This window comes from Rosa chinensis, chromosome 5, assembly GCF_002994745.2.
Source record: "Rosa chinensis cultivar Old Blush chromosome 5, RchiOBHm-V2, whole genome shotgun sequence".
Classification (NCBI taxonomy): domain Eukaryota; kingdom Viridiplantae; phylum Streptophyta; class Magnoliopsida; order Rosales; family Rosaceae; genus Rosa; species Rosa chinensis.
Genome location: NC_037092.1, coordinates 81,422,590 through 81,446,655, shown reverse-complemented (window position 1 = coordinate 81,446,655; position 24,066 = coordinate 81,422,590). Strand labels below are relative to the sequence as shown.

At 38.4% G+C, this 24,066-nt stretch overlaps 2 protein-coding genes across 3 annotated transcripts; one reads left to right on the top strand and one right to left on the bottom strand.

Annotated features, from left to right (window-relative positions):
• Positions 1–692: 692 nt before the first annotated feature.
• Positions 693–1,826, bottom strand: LOC112164218 (F-box/kelch-repeat protein At3g23880). The gene has a single exon (XM_024300445.1). The coding sequence runs from the start codon at positions 1,824–1,826 to the stop codon at positions 693–695; it is 1,134 nt and encodes a 377-aa protein (XP_024156213.1).
• Positions 1,827–13,021: 11,195 nt separating this feature from the next.
• On the top strand, positions 13,022–15,666 carry LOC112165866 (E3 ubiquitin-protein ligase At1g63170). Of its 2 annotated transcripts, XM_024302566.2 has the most exons (4): positions 13,022–13,766; positions 13,983–14,520; positions 14,627–15,002; positions 15,235–15,381. In XM_024302566.2, the coding sequence occupies exons 2-4, from the start codon at positions 14,018–14,020 to the stop codon at positions 15,379–15,381; spliced, it is 1,026 nt and encodes a 341-aa protein (XP_024158334.1). In that variant the 5' UTR covers positions 13,022–13,766; positions 13,983–14,017. The 2 variants fall into 2 exon arrangements, with proteins under 2 accessions (XP_024158334.1, XP_024158335.1); XM_024302567.2 differs by having other exon boundaries at positions 13,025–14,520; positions 15,235–15,666.
• The last annotated feature ends 8,400 nt before the right edge of the window (positions 15,667–24,066 follow it).

Here is a 24,066-nt window from a genome sequence, read left to right as displayed (position 1 = left end):
CCCAGCCTCCACCCCCATAATGAACAGCACCGTCACCACCACCACCGCCATACACAGAAAATTATTCTCTCAATTATCTCTCTCATATCATTTGACTAAGTTGAGGTAAGACTTCGAAAATTTGGGACTCGGGGAGAGAATGAGATAGTATTAAACAAATAAGAACAGCTGTAGCAAATGTATATACTTGGCCAGTCGGAGCTTCAACATTTTCTAGTTGCTCACAATTCTAGCTGTGGCATCAAGACCATGCTTCATACTAATGCATAGCTTTTGGTCACAAGATTACAAACAATCTACACAGAATTGACAGAATCACAGAAAACAGATTTAATTTCTGTATATACTTAACCAAGTCTAACATAAGTTGTAGCAAACATTATGGAAAGGCTTAATTTCTGGACGCTAGCTAGAACAACATATGGCTAGAGTCCAGAACAACCATAAAACCAAAGTTTTACTGATAGCAATAGTAATGCATCGTCCAGCAAACACATTAAGAGAAACAAAATTACAAAACAGATTGATCCCCAATTAAACATAGATGAAATGTGGAGAATTCAGACTACAATAGTTAACAGATCAACGCCAACCAGAATTTGAATGCAGAGAGCAATCCCTCTTCATTTCTGGTTCTTAGTTTTTCACGGCTCAAGTCCTCATGCCTCGTGGTGATTTAGCATAACATTTAACTATACCGAAAGTAGAGTTTCATCATATACCGTCACATCATATTGAGAATAACCCTTCCTCGCACCACCCTCAATCTCATACCGGCCACTACAGACAGGTTTCTCTTCTCTGCGACATTCGAATCTGACAAACCCGTTGGCAAGGCGGATCACAACTGTACCGCCTTCCGTAACAAAAACAGGAGAACAACCATACGGTAAAGTAGACACATCTGGTAAATCGAGCACACTAAACTGAAACAGTTTAACCCAAGATTCAGGGACCGCATACTCTTTCATCGCCCAAAATTCACCATGTGACCATACAGAAAGACATCCTTCTTTGAGAACATGAGTTCCTATCGGTCTTGCATTCATGATATCTTCATTTTGGATCAAAGCACGAGGCAATGGCAATTGTCGGAACTCCTCGTCTGCCAAATCAAAAGCAGAGATAGCAGGCTCCCCGATCCCAGCACTCACCCAATGAATTGCTCCATTAGAAACTACAAGAGCCTTGCCATCACAGCGGGGGAATGATGTGTTAGGACCTCTGATAACTTTCCATGAGCTATCCCTGGTTGAAAATATGTGAACTGTAAAATATATGGGTACAAAGAAAACGAGTTTGTAGTCATCAGTGGCCATGACATGACCAAAACCCCAACTTACAGAGACAATCATCGAAAACTCTGGACTAGGTATTTTGCAGAAGAATCCAGTTGATGGGTTCCACACGCACAAATTCGTGTAAGAGCTATGGAATAATTCGCCTAGAACCACCAAACCATTGCATGAGGCCATTATGCTTCCGGATTTGACCTCCGGCGGGACGGTGAGTCGAGAAGGTTCCCATACAAATCCAGGACGGTGAACCAATGAATTATCTCCGAAACAGGGCATGTCCAAGTCTCCTAAACACTCAAATCGAGAGGGTTGCCATTCAAATACGGAACAATAATCTAGAACATAAGTGCAGAGGAGGAGTCGTGGACGGAGAGGGTTCTCGTCTGAGATGCAAGTGGAAATGATAACAGAACGCCACCGTTTCGAGACACAAGTGAATCGGATCAAAGATTTGACCGGCAACCGGCACAGAATCTTGACTAGAACATCTTCAGGGAGATCGAAAGCCACCTCCTCCTCCTTCGACATTGAACAGATTGATACTAAACAAAACCAAAAAAACACAAAAGTCAGGTGAGGAAAGTGGAGCGAGTGTGCAGCTCAACTGAGAAGGCTTTGGAGTGTGGGGAGAGCTTTGGGCTTTGGGCTTTGGGCTTAGGCATCACCGACCACCCAGTGCCCTGGACATCCCAACCATCCAATTTGGGCTGAAGGATTGCTCCCAGCCTTTTCTTTTCAACCCAAAAAACAAAAATAGAACAAGATGGTGAGCTGTAATATGTGGGTTCTCGTTTAGTTAGCGAAAAAAACTAGTATTGGAAAATTCCTATTCTTTTCTTATGTGGGAAGCAAAAAAATATATATATATATATATATATATTTTTTCCTAAAGCAAACGAAAATATGGTGGAAAATGATTCATTCCATACTCTAAATAAATCATTTTTCATCTTTCTTTCTTTGCATTTATTACTCACAATACATTATCTTATTGTATTTTAATACAAACTTTTTAACAACTTTCCGACTTACTTTCCATTCTGATGTTTGGTAACATAAGGAAAGTTATTGTAAAATTTCATTTCCTTTCCCATGAAAAAAACGAAAAAATAAAGTATCCGCGAATCGTAAAGTTGAATTAAAGTTTGGGCTCTTTTTACTTGCAGAATTTTAGGATATGGCAAGGCAAAAATGATGTTCTGAGTTCTGACAATAATCGCCTATCACTTAACCATTAAAATAAGCAGATTTAGCTTTGAAACAATGATAAGTACTACATATTTAGAGGTATAAAATGTAGGCTGTCCGCGGTTAGTCCACCTGCATCCGTAAGATAACTACTATACGTACTCCTCAAGTTTTGTACTTTCTATCTCATTTCTCTACTTCCATGTGAACGTATACATACGCAAACATATATGCGGGCCGGGTTATCTTCTGCAAACAATAGCTAGAAACCTTGAAACTCATAAGCCTGAGCTGATACAATAAAAGATTAAACTATGATGCCCAAAATGTAATAATTAGAGCACGTTGCTACAAATTACAGGTTCAAGCTTGATTAACTTTTATGATTCTCTATTCTTTCTTCTAGGCTTAGCTTTCTTTTTTTCAATGTAATTATATTTCTTTAACATGTTGCAAGCATATAAATGAGTTTCGAGTCATCTACAACATTGTTCATATTAAGATGAGCTTTGCATAAACTTTATATTGTTTGACATTCTAAGATATCTAATAAACAATTAGTTATCAGAGTAAAACGTAGCTATGTGGCTTCATATGTGTGCCATCTTTTTCAAGGAGTCTCAATCCTGATCTTATTCTATTCCATGCATTTTTATCTCACGTGTGAGATCAATTCTCATTGTTTGATTCTTTATGTTACTTTATGGTGAGAGAAAATTGTCTTTTTTTTTGTATTACAGAATAGATGCTCTTTCAAGAAATACTCATTTGAGAAGTGCTTTTAAAAACTAGTAATTATGTGTAGCTTTGATCATAATTTTTTGAGTAAAGATCATTCATAGATCATATTAGGAACACAGGCCAGACTGACACATTATATATACTCTTTCACTGCATACAAATCCCTTCTATTCTAGTAACGAACCAGAACATAACAAAGCACACGAAGTGCATAGACTAGGACAAAACCAACTAGGTTTGTACGTAAGATAGTACCACTCATTTGACATCAAATCCCTTCTATTCTAGTAACGAACTAGAACGTAACAAAGTACACAAAGTGCATAGATTAGGACAAAACTTACGTGGCTAGTGGATTCTATACTTCTTCTGGGACTGAAGGCTTGTTCGATCTATTATAAACCTTTTGAATGAACGAAAGTGTATTGTAGTTGTTCATATATGAATCCACGATATTAAACAAACCGGAACTGAAGAGAAATATTTTTATTTCTTAAACAGAAAATGCATATATATACTTGGGTGGTTAGTGTTTGGGCTAGCTAATATATGGGTGATTAGTGCAGTAGAAGCTTCAGCATTCTCTGCTAGTTGTTAACCATACACATAAACCAGCATTTTTGTACACATAGCATTCGGCTAGAAGAACCAAACCATTGCACGGGCCAATTGTTTAAATTTGAAGATGATTATTCTCGTTTGTTGGGAAAGTGAGAGTTACGACTGAAGAATTATCATCGAATGATTGAAATGGAGTAGGTACATATCGATCATTGATGAGTACTCTTTTCATAATTGAAGAAAACAAGATGGAAAACTTTGTGGAAGGTATTTTCTGATATTACTTCATCGATTAAACTGAATATAAGCTTTTCTTATATATACACAAAGAGAAAAAGAAACAGAAAAGCTGATTCTTAATTTAAGGGACAACCCACCCATAACTTAGCTAAACTACTCTAACAACCAAGGTAAGCTATCAACAGTAAAAAAGTAAGGCTATGACAGTGAATAGAAGTAACCATACGTACTGCAACCATACTGCTATGATAGTGAATAGAAGCAGCCATACTTCCAATACTCCCCCTCAAGCTAGATCAAGGAGATTCATTGAGCCAAGCTTGCCCAAAATTCTGTGAAACTGAGCAGTGGGAAGGGATTTGGTGAAAATATCAGCTAACTGATCATGGCTTCGGGTGTAGTGAGTATCAATGATCTTGGATTGGACTTGAGCTCGAATGTAGTGACAATCAACATCTATGTGCTTGGTTCTTTCATGAAACACTGGATTAGAAGCAATATGCATTGCAGCTTGATTGTCACAAAAAATGGACATTGGTTGACTACTAGGAAACCCCAAATCGGATAGTAGACCTTTTAACCAAATGGGCTCACAAGCAGTGGCAGCCATACCTCTATACTCAGCCTCTGCACTAAAACGAGCAACAACAGTTGTTTCTTGCTCTTCCAAGTAACCAAATTTCCACCGACAAATGTACAGAAGCCAGTGGTGGATTTTCGATCAAGTGAGTTGCCTGCCCAATCAGCATCAGTGTATCCCATTATGTGAGTGTTTCCATTGTTTTTCATCAAAATACCTCTTCTAACAGAACCCTTGAGATAACGAAGAATTCTCTTCACAATGTGAAGATGAGCTAAAGTTGGAGCATGCATGAATTGACTGACAATGCTTACAGCGTAAGAGATGTTAGGTCGAGTGATTGTGAGATATATAAGCTTACCAACTAACCCTTGATAGAAGGTTAGATTTGCAAAAGACTCACTTGATACATTAAGTTGCAGCTTGCTGTCAAGAGGAGTACGAGCTGGTTTGCAATCTTCCATATCTGCATCTTGCAGCAGATCAAGTTTGTACTTTCTCTGATTGAGAAAGAGGCCTTTATGAGAAGCAGCCATTTCTATGCCAAGAAAATACTTGAGAATTCCCAAATCCTTAATAGCAAACTTGTTTCGAAGAGATTGCTTGAGAGACTGAATCTCCTCAATATTGTCACCAGTTACTATCAAATCATCAACATAGATGAGCACCACAAGCTTACTGGTTGAACCTATCCAAAAACTGACTTCCTCAAGTACTGAACTTAGCTTAGCATACCAGGCACGAGGAGATTGCTTTAAGCCTTAGATGGACTTGTGTATTGCATACTATTTCAGGATCATGAGATTGAGGATGACCAGGAGGTAATTTCATATAGACCTCCTCTTCAAGATCACCATGTAAAAAGGCATTTTTTACATCCATCTGGTACAATGGCCAAGAATGGTTAACTGCAACTGATAACAAAACTCTTACTGTACTCATTTTAGCAACAGGAGCAAAAGTCTCCTTGTAGTCTACTCCATATGTTTGAGTAAAACCACGAGCTACTAAACGAGCCTTATATCTCTCCACGGATCCATCAGAATGAAGCTTTGTTTTGTAAACCCAACGACTGCCAACAGCCTTTTTTCCTTTAGGAATTTGAACAACACTCCATGTATTATTGTCATGGAGAGCTTGAAGTTCATCTGCCATAGCTTTCTTCCATACATCAATATGGTTAGCTTCCTCAAAGCTTTGAGGTTATAGAGTACCATCAAGAACATTTAGAAAGGCAGCATGAGCTGAAGAAAATTTCTTATAGGATATGGAGTGTGTCATTGGATACCTTGCAATGTAAGTTTTGTAGTCACTTAGCTTGGATGGAGGACCTCGATCTCGTGGATGATTCCTTCGAAGAACAACAATAGGAGGAGAAACCAATGGATTTCTACGAAGAACAACTTCAGGTGGAGGCGAAGTTTCAACAACTGGTTGAGTATCAGTTTCTATATCTGAGGTTACATCTGGAACTTCCTGATCTTCTTGCATCCCAGTTTCTACATCAGTGACTAATGCTGGAGCTTCTTGTACTAAAGTGTTGGAATTAAGAAACAAACTGCAATCCTCATCAATAGGAAGGTTAGGACTTGGAAACATATCAGAGAGAAACTCCCCCTGACCAGATTCACATGATTTTATAGTGAAATAGGGAGTATTTTCATCAAATCTCACATCCCTGGAGACAATTAGTTTCCTGGTAGCATAATTATAACATTTATAACCCTTTTGAGTAGAAGAATATTCTAGGAAGACACATTAATCAGCTCTAGGATCAAGTTTATCACGTTGATGAGCTGGAATATTAACAAAACATGTGTAGCCAAAGATTTTCAAGTGAGACAGATCAATCTTTCTACCTTTCAACACTTCAAGAGGTGATTTGAAACCAAGTTCTCTACTAAGGAGTCTGTTGATGAGATATGTGGCAGTGAGAACACCTTGAGACCAAAATTTTTTTGGAACATTCATTTGAAACATAAGTGCTCTTGTTTTTTCAAGAAGGTCTTGATTCTTTCTCTCAGCAATCCCATTCTGTTGAGGAGTACCAACACAGCTAGTTTGATGCACAATGCCTTGTGTGCTCAAGTAGTGTGACATATTATTGGACAAATACTCAGAGCCATTATCAGATCTTAACACATGAATGGATGAAGAAAATTGAGTGTTCACAAATTTATGAAAATCCTTAAAAACATTCAAAACTTCACTTTTGAATTTCAGTAGATACAACCATGTAATCCTGGTAAAATCATCTACAAATGTTACAAAATACTTAAATCCATCATAGGATTCAAGAACTGGACCCCAAATGTCTGAATGAACGATTTCAAAAGGATTACTAGCTCTAGAAAGAGAGGAAGTAAAAGGCAACCTAGAGAATTTTGACAGATGACAGACATCACATTGATTGTCTGTTTTGCACAAATTTGGAAACAAAAAAGACAACACTTTCTCTGAAGGATGAGCCAAGCGTTGATGCCACAGATGATGCTCTTGTGCTGATCTTGAACTGACTTGGAAAGCTTTGGAAGCAAAAGACTTCTTGGACAGATAATAGAGACCATTCAAAAAGAAACCCTCACCAATCGTCTTCTTGGTGATGAGATCCTGAAATATGACATTATAAGGAGAAAAGATGACAAGACATCTTAATGTGTTTATAATTCTTCCAACAGATAAGAGCTGAAAAGGAAAAGAATGAACATAAAGAGAAATTGACTCAACAAGGTTGGAAAGTAGTTTGATTTTTCCCTTTCCTAAAACTGAGGCACCTTTGCCATTTGCTACAGATACTTTAGAAGGGACAGATAATTTTTCAAACTCATGCAGATTTGTAATTTTATTTGTCATGTGATCCTTAGCTCCTGAGTCTATAATCCAATAATCATCCATAGCACAAACACTTAGAGCAGTAGAGAAGGATTTTAGAGTACCTGAAGCTTCTTCATGTGGAACAAAATCAGTTTCTGCAAGAATGCCAGCAAATTTTCCAAGGAGTGCAATGTGGTCTTCAATCCCAGGAATGTTTGTTTCTTTACTGCCACCATGCATTTGCTTCTTGCTGAGGTAAACAGCAAATTCATTGATTAAGGTGGTGGGACTGGCTGTGAAGTTTAGCCTACCCTCAGAAGGAATAGAAGAGGTTGCTGCCAGGTTTACCTTTGGTGGATTCCAACTCTTTTGAGCACCTTTGCCTTCCTTCAAAAACTTTGGCTTCTGCTCAGGATAGAGAATCCAACATCTATCCCTGACATGTCCAACTCCCTCATAGTAGCTGCATTTCAAGTCAGGTCTCTTACCTTTGTATACGTTAGATTCAGCTTGCCTGTGATTAGAAGCATATGCTCTAGTTTCAGATGCACTAGTCTTGGACTCCATATTCATCACCTTTTTTTTCGAACTTCTTCTCTTTGAATGGTAGCACACACATTGTTGAAAGATGGTAAGTCAGTATTCATAAGAATATGGCTTCTCAAATCTTCATATTCTGAGCTTAAGCTTGCAAGAAGATGAAAAATCTTGTCATCTTCAGCTCTTTTTAACAACACACTAGCCTCGGTAGTATGAGGTCTATAAACATCTAGCTCATTCCACATACTAGTAAGGCTACCAAGATGCTGAACAAAGGGCTTACCTTCCTGTTGGAGATCAGCAATATCTCGTTTGAGTTGAAAAACTCGAGCAGCATTATTCTGATTTCCATACATCTCTTTGACATTATTCCAGAGATGCATAGATGACTCAGAAAAACTGAAAATTTCTGCTATTTTGCTCTCCATGGAGTTAATAAGCCAGGACATGACGAGTTGATCCTTGCACAGCCAAGAATCAAGATTAGGAGAGTCAACTTTAGGCTTCTGTATAACTCCATTGACATAACCAAGTTTTGACCTTCCTCCAAGAGCAAGAGTAACAGCTCTAGCCCAAGACAGATAGTTGAACTCATTCAACAAAACAGAACTAAGACGTTGATTTGGATTAGACTCCATATCAGAAAAGTTGGCAAGAGGTTCATCATCTTTGGAACCTGCTTTCCCAGCCATCTTAAATTGGTGAACTTAGGAACTTCCCAAGAAGAAGAAGAAACTAGACTCAGGCCTTGAATGCCTGCTCTGATACTATGAAGAAAACAAGACAGAAAACTTTGTGGAAGGTATTTTCTGATATTACTTCATTGATTAAACTGAATACAAGCTTTTTCTATATATACACAAAGAGAAAAAGAAACAGAAAAGTTAAAGTTTCGAATAATCAGGGTTTTCTCTCTAGAGTTTTTATCGAAAGCGGCAGCTTTTGACAAAATGGCCGGCAACGGTGAAATTTTGATTACGGGGGTGAGACTCTGCTTCTCTCCTTTCTCTCTGATCGGCATAGCTGCTGGGCAGCGAAGAATCCGAACGTTGATTGGGACAGAAGATGGTTTGGAGGTCGTTTTTGCTACTGAAATCGACGAAGAATCTCGAGTCAGGGTTGATGCTGGGATCCTATTTCTGCTGGGATCAGGAGCGGGTCGGCTATCTCTGGTTGGCTTCATGGATCGAGGCTCTGGAAAGGCCGCCAGTCATCTGGTTCTTTCAGCAATTGATGGCGTCCTTAGCGAAGGGGGCAGTGTTGGTCGTGGCGACCTGCAATGGGAGCAGATCTGGGAGTGCTTTGGTCTGGGTGTTGCGACAGCGTCTTGCACGGTGATGGTGGTGGCGGCGTCTAATGTGGTGGGTCAATGGGGCATTTCGGCCCCGATCGCGAAGGACAGGGGCGATGGTCCACTTTGCTGGGGTGGTGCCCTTGGGGTACCCTTAGCACAGATGGTCTTCTGGGCCTCTTTCTGGAGTGTGGATTTCAAGCAAGGACTCTTTGATGGCAGCTTGACGGAGGCTGTGGATGATGGAGGCTGGTCTTGGTGGGTGGCTTGGGCCTCCATGTGGGTTTGCTTTATTGGGCTAGGGCTCCTGGGGGGCTGGTCTGATTTGTGTTGGTGGGAGTGGTTCTCGGCTTATCAGCACAGTGGCATTTTGTCTGTTCTATGTTTGGTCATGCTTCCTCTTTTCATGGTGGAGGGTGTGACTATTTTAATTTAATTTCTTTTTGGGTCGCAAAAATCAGTGCCTTAGTTGTTACCATTTATGCCTGGAGGATGGTTTGTCATCCGTTGCTTCGAGGTGTCTGGTTTTTGTTAGAATAATGGTGCGTGGACTTCCTAAAAGGTGGGTGTACTCGGGATTTTTTGGGATTTTTATTCTTCTAGAATAGGGTGTCATGAGGTTCTAAGAAACGATTGCTTTCTGTCGACCCCATAGGGGTGTTTCGTTTTTGTACTGCTCGCTGAATCTAATGAAAGGCCTGACCTATTTCGTTCAAAAAAAAAAAAAGAAACAGAAAAGTTGACCCTTAATTTAAGGGACAACCCACCCATAACTTAGCTAAACTACTCTAACAACCAAGGTAAGCTATCAACAGTAAAAAAGTAAGGCTATGACAGTGAATAGAAGCAGCCATACTGCAACCATATTACTATAACCGGCCAGTACGTACAGTTGAGATCACAAGTTCAAATAGAGCAACCAAAAACTCATTCAGTGGTGTCTAATCATTCAGCATGGTAGAACAACTCGATTTTGAAGTAAAGTTTGAGCTCTTTTAGCTTGCTGAATCTTAAGATATGGCAAGGCAAAGACGATGTTGTGACCACAATCTGCTACCATACGTAGTATTTTAAACTTGCTATAATAAAAATATTTAGCTTTCAAACAATGACAAATATTGTATATTTAGATATTCAAAATAAAGTATTAATTGTTTACGAATATATGTATTAATTGACTGTCCACGCGCGGTTAGTTCATCCGATTACACGTTTTATTCATACTCATCAACTTTTGTTCTTTTCTATCTCATTTCTCTACCTCATGTGTACGTATACGTACGCAAACATATAGGAGTCATCTTCTGCAACAATAGCTTGAAACCTTGAAACTTCTAAACTTGAGCTGATAAAAGATTAAACTCAGATGCCCAAAATGATTGAATAGAACACGTTGCTACAAATTACAGGTTAATTAAGATTTATGCACGGTCAAGTTTGAGTGGTCAATTACGAAATAGCAAACTTGATTAACTTTTATGATTATCTATTCTTTGTGTTCCTTGTAGCTTTAGCTGTCCTTTTTTCACATTAAGAATGTGATCCTCTTTCTTTAACACGTTGCAAGCATATATATGAGTTTCGAGTCGTATACTACGTAGATCATATTAAGATGAGCTTACCATAAATTTATATTGTTTTGATATTTTAAGATATCTAATAAACAATTAGTTATGATTGTGAAACGTATTTATGTGGATTCATATGTGTGCTGATCTTTTTTCAGGAGTCTCTATCCTGGTCTTATTCTATTTCATGTGTTTTATTTTACGTGTGAGATGAACTTACATTCTTTTATTCTTACATACTTATTTACTTAATGTGGAAAATTGGCTTTTATTATGTTACAGAAAAGAAACTCTTTCAAGAAATACTCATATAAAAAAGTTTGAATAACTATCAATCATGTACCTTCTGATTGTAATTATATCCTAAGGAGACAAGTTTGTTCAAAAGTATATTTCCTGCTGAACAAATGTGTAAATCAACAACTTATCGAGCTAGGCTTTCTGAAATGAATGTTCAATATTATTATTGCAATTGCCTAACAAATATTTGTCCTATACAATTTGAGGCCGGACAAATTGTCTTTTTTTATCGAAGCGAAACAAGACTTAACTTCTTTCCCATGTTTGAGTTTTTATCAAAGATCAAAAGAAATTATACAATAGAGTTTGGAGGACGAAGCCAAAACCAACCCGGTTGAGAGTAAATTGTCTTTCATATTTCAAATCTTGGAAATTATTAGACTTTTCTTTCATATTAGTAATATAGGAATCATACTTAAAAACATGTTCCAATACTAGAGCCACCATTGTCAAGATCTAATTTGGGTAATGACCCAAGATCATAGACAAGAATCATGTTAAATGGCTTTAAATTTTCCTTATCAAGTAGATGAGACCTATTAAGGCAATCAATTTCTTGGTCTAAACACGTGAGACTCCCCTACAAAAACTTTAGCTTCAAAAATTGAATGTGATTTGATTCAAAACGAAGATGTTCCTCTTCTGTAATCTCTAGACTCAATCTACTAATTAAATTGATTAACTTAATTAATGAACATGAGGTTGACAAAATCATCTTGAACTTTGAAGATCCCACAAGGTATATTGGTTCTTATGCTGTTGGCAGGTTTAAGGCATTAAGCTGAATAGTAAATCTGAGAATGGTCGACAGACCAGTCCAATTGCTACGTGGCTTGCTCCTAAAGGATTTGAAGGAGTAGGAAATCATTTTGAATACTCTATGACGTTGTACTGACCCAGAGATATTCAAAGTCTTAAGGTCCAAGAAACACCTGATTCTGATTTTTCTACATCTTCATTTTTTTTTTTTTTTTTTTTTTGAGGAGACATCTTCATTTTTCATGAAATATGCAGCAAATGCGTTTTATTTAATATGCAATTTTGGAATTTTAATAAAAAAAGGCAGCAAGTGCGTTTTATTTAATATGCTATTTTTTTTTTATGGATTCATATGTGTGCTATTTTTTTTTAATAAAAAAATCAGTTAATTCTGATTTTTCTACCTCTTCATTTTTCAGAAAATTATTAGAGGAAAAATGACAAATTTGCTGCGGTTTTTGATTAAATTATTTAAAATGAATCTGAAAAGACATATAAAACATTAAAATATCTGACAATATTTTTATATAATAAATCTATTGAATGAACTGATATCGTTAGCTCCATTTACAAGCAAACTTTGAATCATTAGATAGTTGTTATTTGCAAAGAAACTTTGTTATCTGAAAACGGAACAGTTGTTATCTACAAACTCACTAAATGATTTCAGTAATGTTAACTGATTTTTTTAATGTTGAATTTTAAAGAATTATCTAATAGATAATTAGTTTGAAACTTTAGATAATTAAACTCCGAAATATTCATTGTGATTAATTCACATAAGTTTTTATAAACGAATCAGAATAGAGATGACATGTCTATATTTATTTAAAACGATGTATGATTTTACTTTTAGTTCGATTAACAGAGAATTGAGATTTTAATTCAAAACCTCAATTAGCATATAAAAAAAATAAAAAATAAAAAGAGACAGTGAATGGAATATTAATGGTATGAGATATGGAACTTTGTTGAGGGGCCATGGTGCTTCAAAATAATGCAGCTGCAGATCTGATTAGGTGACCAACAAATTAACTGCTAAACACAAAACATGTCACACCAGGCACTGTACCCGCCAGAATTTAAACTAACAAAGCTGTTAGATGCTTAAAAACAAGAATTACTAATCGTAATCGTCAAACTATCACTTTATCTGTTCTCCAATTAAGAATTAACTTCCAAAACCAGATTTATCATCTTTAAAACCCAAACAACAATATCTTTTGCTTTTATTCTAATTTTGTATCAGAGAAAAGGATAAAGATGGGAGAGAGATTTGCAGTTGAAGAAGCCCAGTAGCTGATCTCTCAGCTTTGCTTGCTTAATAAACAAAAGCAAGAGGCAAGTTAGGCCAACAAGAGTTAGCTTCCCTCTCTCCAAACTTTGTGATTCCCTTGGAATCAAAGCAAAGCCTCTGTAGTAGCTGATATTTGGTCACCATCTCAGACCCAACCCTTCACCTTCCTGACATATTCTTCACACCTATTTTCCCCAGTCCCCTTTTATACACTTCAGTTTCTTTGATCTTGTTCATATTCACAGTTTGGCCTTTTCTGCATGTTTCAGGGTTTTAGGTCCCAGAATTGAGGCCTTGGAAGTTTCTGGCTTTCTGGGTTTTTGGCATCTTTGGTGAAAAGTTGATTGGTTTTCTGTTAGAATCCAATAAAGATACTCAATTTGAGAGAAACCCATCAAAGGGTTTTGCTTGGAGGGTGTTTCAGAGTTTAAAGGTGTAAGCTTTTATTGGAGAAAGAGAGACTTTCATAGCTTCTGAAGTTGGGGTTTTGGGTTTGCTCACTTTGCTGCTGTTGATTAAAAGCTTGAAGCTTTGAGTCCTTGGAGATACAAGTTTTCTAGATTGTGCTTGTGGCCACTCAACCCATATGGTATTTTTCACCTTTGGCCTCATTTAACTCTCATGACTATCATTGAAAACATGAAGGTTACATGAATATTTTAATACCAAGCTTTTCTGTCAAAACCAACTGCACACCACCTATTTGTGAAAATGCCAGCACAGTTTTTGTGATACAACTCTCATATATTTCATGTTAGCCTCCCAAATCCAGCTGACACGTTAACACCATATAACTCTTCTCCAGAGCCAGATAGATAGTGGGCAGTAGAATCACTCTCTATGCATAGTACCCATTACCTTTTCCAACCAGAGTCAATGTGTAACTCTGCCAGTGCTGTTTCGTTTTCATCGAGTTCTCCAGGAGAGAATCGAATGGCTGTGAATGTGAGGACCAGGTCTTCTAGACCTCTTCCTTCTACATTCTTGATCAGAATGGCTATGAGGATATCTAGAGCAAGGTGGTTCACCTTCTTGAGAAGAGTGTTCCACTACCAAAATGGGTCAAGGTCTGATCTTGGATCGAACCCTTTTAATTCCAGCACTTGGATGATGATGGAGTTCATAGTTTTGGTCGTTCAGATAAGCATCACGACGATTATTCTGGCTGTTTCGGAGACGGAGAAGCCGGTTTGGCCTATGAGAATTTGGATTGTTGGGTATGACATAGGCTGTGTTCTCAATTTGCTGCTACTATTTGGTCGTTACAGGCTACTTTATCTCTCTCAAGCAGATGGTTTCAACCTTTCGGATATAGAACAACAAAGAGGCGTTGAAGAGTCCAGGTACTTTATATATGCCTCAATTACTTCCTTTTGGTCATTATGTTTGGGAATTGTTATATCATTGTTGATAGTACAATAATTAAATAAAATTTTGCACATCTTGCAGGGCAACACATTTGATGAACAGGTGTAGAACCTCACTTGAGCTGTTCTTTGCAATATGGTTTGTAATGGGTAATGTTTGGGTGTTTGATTCTCGGTTTAGCTCATTCCCTGGAGCCCCAAAACTCCATGTGCTCTGCATTGCTCTGCTTGCTTGGAATGCAATCAGCTACTCTTTTCCATTCCTACTGTTTGTGTTGCTGTGTTGCTGTGTTCCTCTGATTAACAGCATGCTTGGATACAACATGAACATGGGCTCCATTGATAAAGCAGCATCTGATGACCAAATCTCTCAGCTACCTAGCTGGAGATATAAGGAAGTTAACACCTCCATAGAGCTGAGAAATGATCGCAACTCAGACCTCACAAATGAAGATCCAGTAAGCCACAACTTAAGCTTTTGTAGTTGAAAATTGTCTAACATGTTATCACGTATCACAGCTCTAATCTTAAGATATTTTGACATCAAAACTCCGGTTACCTATACAGTATACATTCGTTACATATACATTTGAATTTTCCCTGTTCAGTGGTTTAATGTTGAGAAAATATGTGGATCTTTAATCTGTTTCTATGTAGATCTTTAATCTGTTTACGTTTCTTGTATTATAGGACTGCTGCATTTGCCTGGCCAAGTATAGGGACAAAGAAGAAGTGAGGCAGTTGCCATGTTCGCATATGTTTCACCTCAAGTGTGTCGATCAGTGGCTTCGGATCATATCTTGCTGCCCTCTTTGCAAGCAAGAACTGCAGAGATAACAACTATTTGACTGAGATCTTTGTATTTCATTTTCGGTTATTTTTTGGTGTGGTTTTTTTTCAGGGTTACTTGAGTGAGTTAATTTGCTTGTACAGTGGAGCTCACCAGTAACCAAAATATACCAATTAAGTTTATAATCTTGAATACAACACAGAAAATAGAATGATGTATGTTGGTTTCCTTATAAGTTTTCTCCAACTTGTACCAAATCATAGTTTTTAAATAGCATTGAATACATGTACAGATGTAAATCCCAGTAAACAAATGCATCAATATTTGTATTATATCTAAAATTTGTGTTCTAACTGCAAACTTATTACGATAGCAAAATATTAAAAGAAATTAGATAGCGGGTTGGGCCTTGACAACGATCACACTATCAGGGTTAAAACTATGGGCTCTTATAAGACAAAGTTCTTATTGATTTGCCTGTTCATTCCTTCTACTACATCCAATGATACTCCTGAGGTTTTTTTTTTTTTTTGATGACAGAAACTCCTGAGGTTTTGATTGTGAAAGTTTCATAATTTTTACCGATGATGCTTTCAGTATCGGAGACTGCTTAATCCGATGAGACGTTGAATTGATTGTGGCACCATTAGTTATGCAAGCTAAAGGCTCCTACCTTAAGCCTCCTATTTTAAAGGATGATCCAAAACGCATTTGAATCTTGGAGTCAAATTTCTGGCACCAAAAGAGGGTTCAGGTAATATTAGAACTGAAATTCTTTTAGAGCACTTGCACTGCGGCCTGCAGGTGCTGTTATTTGGGCAAGACCACTACTTGTTCGTTCATCCAAAAACGGTTGGATCAAATAGTGCCTAATCGATCTCACTTGTCAAATGGTTTGCTTTATTAGGATCAATACCTTCTATGGTACTTGAAGTATTACCAGTTGGACAATTTGATACCTAATTTATAAAAGATGACGACTTGGTACTTACTTAAAAAAATACTTGGTCAGACAATTCGGTATTTCCATAAACTATTTCGTTAACTTTAAGGGTAATGTACATACCAGTTAGAAATCAAGGTAGCTGGAACATGAACTAACACCTGAATACCTCGTCCTGCATCCCATGCCGGGGTATCCAATCCACAGGTATCAGAAATATGAACATCACCATCAAGACTTGCCACTAGGTCAATGCATAGGAGGCAGCAACTAGGCTGTATGGAGAGATGTCCCAACTTAGATACACTATCAGATAGGGAGGACATTTCTCGTTCATCGAAAATGAAGAGGAACTCGCCCTTATTAATGACCATTTAAGAGTATCTCCAATGGCTATGTCTTTTAGCCTTGGTCAAATTTAAATTTGACATATGACATGGTAAAATTGACATGTTAACATTTTGACTAATTTTAAATTTTAATATTATTTATATATATATATATATATATATATATAATTCTATTTATGTTGTTTTCCCTTTCTTTTTTTTATTTTGTAAATCAAAGAACATACCAAGAATGTTTACAGTAAGAGAGATGCAATTGAGATTATGAGAATTTGACATGAAGGAATACATAGTAGGAAACCTAAACATATGAAAATATATCTATTTCACTGGAAACCAAACGAACTGATACAAACTAAAAGAACTAGAAGGCTTTGCAATCTCCCGTACAGACTTATGCTGCACGTTTCTATTCTATTAAGAATTCCCACAACAATCTCCCCCATCTTATATTTATCCTGAAAACACAAGCAGAAGATACATGAAAAAGAGAAGCTAGCTAGCAATATTGGATGACACACCATAATCTGGGCAAATCAAACTATGATATTTAGTTAACAAACCTTTGAACAAGGGAGATTCTTGAATTTGCTTTAGCTGAGAGCTATGAAAAGACTGAGAGAATTGTTCTGCGTTTTGGACAGAAAACAGATTAAAGATACCATCCATACAATCCAATCAAGGTCAATGAGACTAGAGATCAAAATGAACTTGTTTAGAAACAACTTGTTCTATAGTACCAGAAATACAATCCAATCAACTTGTAGTGATTATTGCTGTTCTTAACGTTATACAGCAAGAGGGAGGCCATGGGAGATTGACATAGCTCCTTAGAAACATGCTTTAACGCATCTGCATTTATTAATGCATATGCATTTATTAGTCTGCACAACAGAGTCACAAAAAAAAAAATCTAAAAAATCAAAAGAGAAACATGCATTTAACTCATCTGTATAATTCCTGCTGTAATCTCTGGGAAGAGAAGCCCTACAAAGAGAGGGTAATGCAACTCAGTTTCTCACCTAATTTATTTGTCAGTACCTTAGCTATTGTTCTTCTCTGGAGTAAGATACTGACGCAGTCGGATTGATAACTAGGTTTACCAGCAATAAACCTAACAAAAGGGTTCTGGAGTCCACTAGAGATAAAAGAGAAAATCTCTATTTTATTGATTAAAAGTTGAAAGATAGGTTCTGCAGCCGCATAAATAAGAGAAAAGTACCCTAGGGCGACTAACAATGAAACCCTAAAGCCCATGGGTAAAACGAAAACAATCCAAAAATAATTAGGAAAACCAAAACTCCGAAAAATAGAAAAATGCAGTTTTGAGGCCCTAAACAACCCCGAAAGCCCGAAAAAGGCCACAGCTCATAGCTGAGCTATGAGTTTTGTTTTTGGCGCGATTCCCTTTCCGGAAAGGTAAGGCACGTCCCAATCGAACACCGAGCTGTTTCGTGTCTACTAGTCACTTTTCGTTTTCCTCCTTTAGCGCGATCCAACTGTTCTTCGAATTGGGCTGCCATCCGTTCTGCATCAGTCTCCTCCACCTCCGAAGAACTCGACCCCGAGTTCTCATCTGGATAAAGAACCTCATCCTCACGAAACTCATGCAGGTCAGCAACATTAAAGGTGTTAGAGATACCCATGGAATCTGGAAGGGCAACAACATAAGCATTGTCGTTGATCTTCCGCAGCACCTTAAAAGGACCATATTTTCTGGGCTTCAGCTTGTGATAGGTACCAACAGGAAATCTCTCCTTCCTCAGAAACACCATCACGTCATCACCCTCTTGGAACACTTTCACTCTGCGATGTTTATCAGCTGCAGCTTTATACTTAGCATTAGTTTCTTCCATCTTGGCCTTAACTTCGTCTCGAACAGCCTGCACATCTCTAGCCATGCCCTCAGCAGCAACACTAACACCAGGAACCTTAGGAAGCTTCACCAGATCAACCACATGTCGAGGAACAGCAGTATAAATTAAGGAGAATGGTGACTTCCCTGGTGCACTATGCACAGCACTGTTATAAGCAAACTCCACCTGTGGCAAAGCATAATCCCACTGTTTGGGTCGATCTCCACAAACTCTTCGGACCATGTTACCTAAAGTTCTGTTAGTAACCTCTGTCTATCCATCAGTTTGAGGATGAGCTGTGCTGCTACGGTTCAAAGCTGTTCCAAACATCCTCCACAAGGTAATCCAGAAATGGCTAAGGAACTTTGTGTCTCTATCAGAAGTAATGGACTTGGGTACTCCATGCAAACGAACCACCTCCCTGAAGAACAGTTTGGCTATATTAGAAGCATCAGCAGTCTTCTTACATGCGATGAAATGCTCCATCTTGGAGAACCTGTCAACTACCACAAACACTGAATCCACACCCCTTTGGGTACGGGGTAATCCCAACACAAAATCCATAGCAAGATCCTGCCAAATATCTTCAGGAACAGGTAAAGGTAGATAAAGACTTGTGTTTTGGGACTGACCCTTAGAAACCTGGCAGGTGTAGCACTTTCTCACGATAGTTCCTGCATCCTTCTTCAACTGTGGCCAGAAATACCTCTCCTCAAGGCTAGCAATAGTTTTGTCTCGGCCCAAGTGCCCACTCAATCCCCATCCATGCAGATCTCTGATCAGTTTCTCCCTCAATGAAGAACTAGGGATACATAGCCGGTTGCCCTTAAATAAATATCCTTCATTCTCATAAAAATCTGCAACTACATTATTGTTGCTGCAATTGGCCCAAATCTCCTTGAAATCAACATCTTCCTCATACAACTCCTTCAAGAGATCAAACCCCACAATCTCCTGAGCTAAAGTGACCAGCAAGGAAGCCCTCCTACCCAAAGCATCTGCAACCCGGTTAAGAGTACCAGATTTATGCTGAATCACAAAAGGGAATTTTTGCAGAAAACTCACCCACCTTGCATGCATCTTATTCACTGTTTTCTGGCTATTAAGGTACTTCAAGGCCTGATGATCGGTGAACAGTACAAACTCCCTCTGAATCAGGTAGTGCTCCCATTGCCTCAATGCCCGGAACACTGCATAAAATTCTTGGTCATAAGTACTCCACTTCTGACGAGCTTCACTCAGCTTTTCACTAAAGAATGCTACTGGTTTCTTCTCTTGTGACAACACAGCACCTACCCCCATGCCACTAGCATCACATTCAACCTCAAATACCTTGTCAAAATTAGGAAGAGCAAGAACTGGTGCAGTACAAAGTTTCTCCTTGATTAAGGCAAAACTCTTCTCTTGTTCCTCTTCCCATTGGAATTTGTCTTTCTTCAAACATTCAGTAATAGGGGCAGTAATGGTACTGAAATTCTTCACAAACATCCTGTAGAAAGTAGCTAAACCATGAAAGCTCCGCACCTCAAAAACTGTTTTTGGAGCTGGCCATTCTCTTATTGCTCGCACCTTCTCTTCATCAACCTGAATGCCTTCTCCTCCAACCACAAATCCCAAAAATAACAGTTTGTTGATACAGAAAGTACACTTCTTCAGGTTAATGTACAGTTTATTTTCCTGTAAAGCTCCCAAAACCTGTCTCAAATGTACCAGATGTTCTTTTTTGGTCCTGCTATAGATCAATATATCATCAAAATACACCACGACAAAGGAACCAATAAAAGGACGAAGAACCTGGTTCATAAGCCTCATAAAAGTGTTGGGTGCATTAGACAACCCGAATGGCATAACCATCCACTCGAACAAACCATCCTTGCTCTTAAAAGCCGTCTTCCACTCATTTCCAGGCTTGATTCGAACCTGGTGGTAACCACTTCGAAGATCTATCTTGGTAAACACTTTGGAACCCTCCAGTTCATCAAGCATGTCCTCCAAACGAGGAATGGGAAACCTGTACTTCACAGTTATCTTATTTAGGCCCTGCTATCAACACACATCCTCCATTGATTGCCCTTCTTAGGAACAAGGAGAACTGGAACTGCACAAGGACTCATACTTTCACGAATGAACCCTTTTTTCAACAAGTCTTCAATCTGCTCCCTCAAAATCTCATTCTCCTTGGGACTCATTCGGTAATGTGGCAGATTTGGAAAACTAGCTCCAGGAACCAAATCAATCTGATGTTGAATGTCCCTCATAGGTGGTAGTTCGTTGGGCAAATCATCTGAAATCAACTCTTCAAACTCTCCCAACAAATTCTGCACTTCCTTAGGGATCACCACATCTTCCTTTTCTGCAGCCAACAACCATTTTATCACCACTGGGCAGAAAACTTCAGATTCTTTAAAGGCCCCCTCCATCTCAGATTCACTACTAGAAAAGGTCAGAAAACTCTCCCCTTTCTTTCCACCAGATTTCTCAAATTGACACACGGGAGCCATAGCAATTTTATGACTATCCCACAAAAACATCATCACGTTATCTCTGCCTTTATAAATGACATCCGCATCATATTGCCATGGTCGTCCAAATAAAATAAGACAAGCATCCATATCAATAATATCACACAGAACTTCATCTTTATAATGCTTACCAATAGATACCGGTACTTTGCAGGAATCAGTAACTCAAACTTGTGGACCTTTCTTGACCCAACCAAGGGAATAAGGTGCTTCATGAGGCTGCGTAGGTAACTGCAAGTATTCCACCAGTTTCTTGGCTACAAAGTTTTCGCAGCTCCCATTATCCACAATCAAATTGCACACTTTGTTATTGATGGAAAAAAATGACCTGAAAATATTGCGTCGCTGTCCATCTTCTTTAGGACATAATAAGACCCGCTGCAACACAATATTAACCTTTTTAGGAGACTCCTCCTCTGTAAACTCAGCCCCATCATAATCGTCACCTCTTCCACCTTCTTCTTCATCTTCATCATATTCACCTATAAGAGCAGTTTGTCTCCTCTCAGGACACACATTAGATCTATGCCCAGGCTTGTTGCATCGATAACAGACATCTGTTGTAGGTCTAGCATAAGGATTATTAAACCTCTGGTTCGGGGCCTTGTTTTGAGCACCACTAGAATTGTTAGAACTGCCAGCTCCTTTAAAAGGAGGATTAGAAGCCCTAAAAGTGTTTTCTGTTCTCTGCAGTGTGGTTTTACCCTTGTCAGTTGAGGAGTTAACCAAATCTGTGCTCATTTGGTAGTTATATCTCTGGAAAGAAGAAGCTCGTGAAGGCTTCTCTAACAACTCTGCCTTCAATGCTAGGTTTGTAACTTCGGCCATAGTATGAACAGTTTGTAACCCAATTTTCTCCTGAATGGAAGGCTTCAGCCCACTGATATAGCGAGCCACCTTCTGGCCTTCAGTTTCTCCTAGTTCATTACGCTATGAGTAGCGTAAGAACTCAGCTGTATAATCAGCCACTGTCCTAGTTCCCTGGACACATTTAATATACAACTTGTATAGAATCTGCTCATAATCATCTGGCAAGAATCTCTCCATCATCAGCTGCTTCATTCTTCGCCATGTTCTAACACCCTGCTTCCTCTGCTTCTTTCGAGTGTTCTGCAACTTATCCCACCATACTGCAGCAGTACTCTTCAATCTCCAGGCAACATGCTTAACCTGCTTGTGTTCAGGCACTTCCATAATCTCAAAGAATCTGTCCACCTGAAGCTGCCAATCCAAATAATCTTCTACACCCAAGTTGCCCGAAAAGAAAGGAATTTCGGCCTTGACTTTGTAATCCTGGTCAGCTTGTCCCTGTTGTTCATATTGCAAAATTTCTTCTTCAGGCTCATATTCTGATGTAATATCAACAACTTCACCACGTGGAGCCCTAACTCGCTAGCCTCCTTCCTCTATGCCGATTATTGTTGTTGTTGTTGTTCCTCTCACCCAACAATCCACGAATTTCTCCAATCTGATTATTCATGGAATTGATGGCAGCGGTAAACGCTGTTGTAAGAGCTTCAATATCTGATTTCGTAACTTCACCCATTGCTACTACGGCAAATAAAAGAGATAGGGAAGACCTGCTCTGATACCACCTGACGCAATCGGATTGATAACTAGGTTTACCAGCAATAAACCTAACAAAAGGGTTCTGGAGTCCACCAGATATAAAAGAGAAAATCTCTATTTTATTGATTAAAAGTTGAAAGATAGGTTCTGCAGCCGCTTGCGGCTGCATAAATAAGAGAAAAGTACCCTAAGGTGACTAACAATGAAACCCTAAAGCCCATGGGTAAAACGAAAACAACCCAAAAATAATTAGGAAAACCAAAACTCCGAAAAATAGAAAAATGCAGTTTTGAGGCCCTAAACGACCCCGAAAGCTCGAAAAAGGCCACACCTCATAGCTTCTTGTTTCTGGCGCGATTCCATTTCTGAAAAGGTAAGGCACGTCCCAATCGGACACCGAGCTGTTTCGTGTCTACTAGTCACTTTTCGTTTTCCTCCTTTAGCACGATCCAACTGTTCTTCGAATTGGGCTGCCATCCGTTCTGCATCAGATACAATACGCTAAGAGAGGGTAATGCAAACTACATCATAGAAGACACATATTCCACACAATGGCTGGAATAACCAATATAGTGCAATCATGGTTGTTATAGTAAGCCAAGGTTCATTAATCGACAAAAGGCAAAACCTTATTTTATTTATTTACATTTTTGGAACATAAAGAACAAGGGTTTTTTAATCGACAAAAGCCAAAACTTTATTTTATTTATTTACCCTAAGAACATTCAACTATCCTAATCCTAACCCTTATTCCAACTCCCCTCCAAGGAGCTTAAAAAATGATAGGCTCTCGTTGGCAAGCAACTATGTGCCATTGTAGTTCTTACTAGTTTCTCCTATTTGCTTTTATTGATCCATCTTTATATGAACAATTAACAAGAGAAGATGGCACATTAACTGACATAGCTGCAGCAGGATCCATTGCACAGGCACGAGGAACCGAAAGTGCAGCACCGTTTACTACCACATCAGGCTGGGAATTCAAATCACAACTCTCAACGCTTAAAGTTGTTTACTTGAACAACAATGTCAAATCACATACCAGAAGGCATGTTCTTTTAGCACTTAAGATAGTGTAGGTTTCCCCTAAACAAATAATGGCGTTTGTACACATGTCAACTCAAAATTGAACAAAAGGATAGCAATCATCCATATAAAAAGAAAACAAACCCATGCAAGCTAGATAATTGCAATTAGGCACATACATTAGGTTGGGAATTCAACTGAATACACCTCTCAGCACTTAAAAGTTGCTTACTTGATTGTTTTAGCAAGTTTAGAGATTTTAAGTTTCCCTAAGCACATTAAATAACCATACTAATGCATAGGTCTCAACTCCGAAAAATGGAACCAAAGAATAGCAATTATCTAATACAACAACAAAACAAAACCCATTAAAGCTAGTGCATTGCAGTTAAGGTACAAACCCAACAGCTGAACAGGGCATTATGGCATTCTAAAAATTCGAATCCAATAAACAAAATTGACCTTCCAC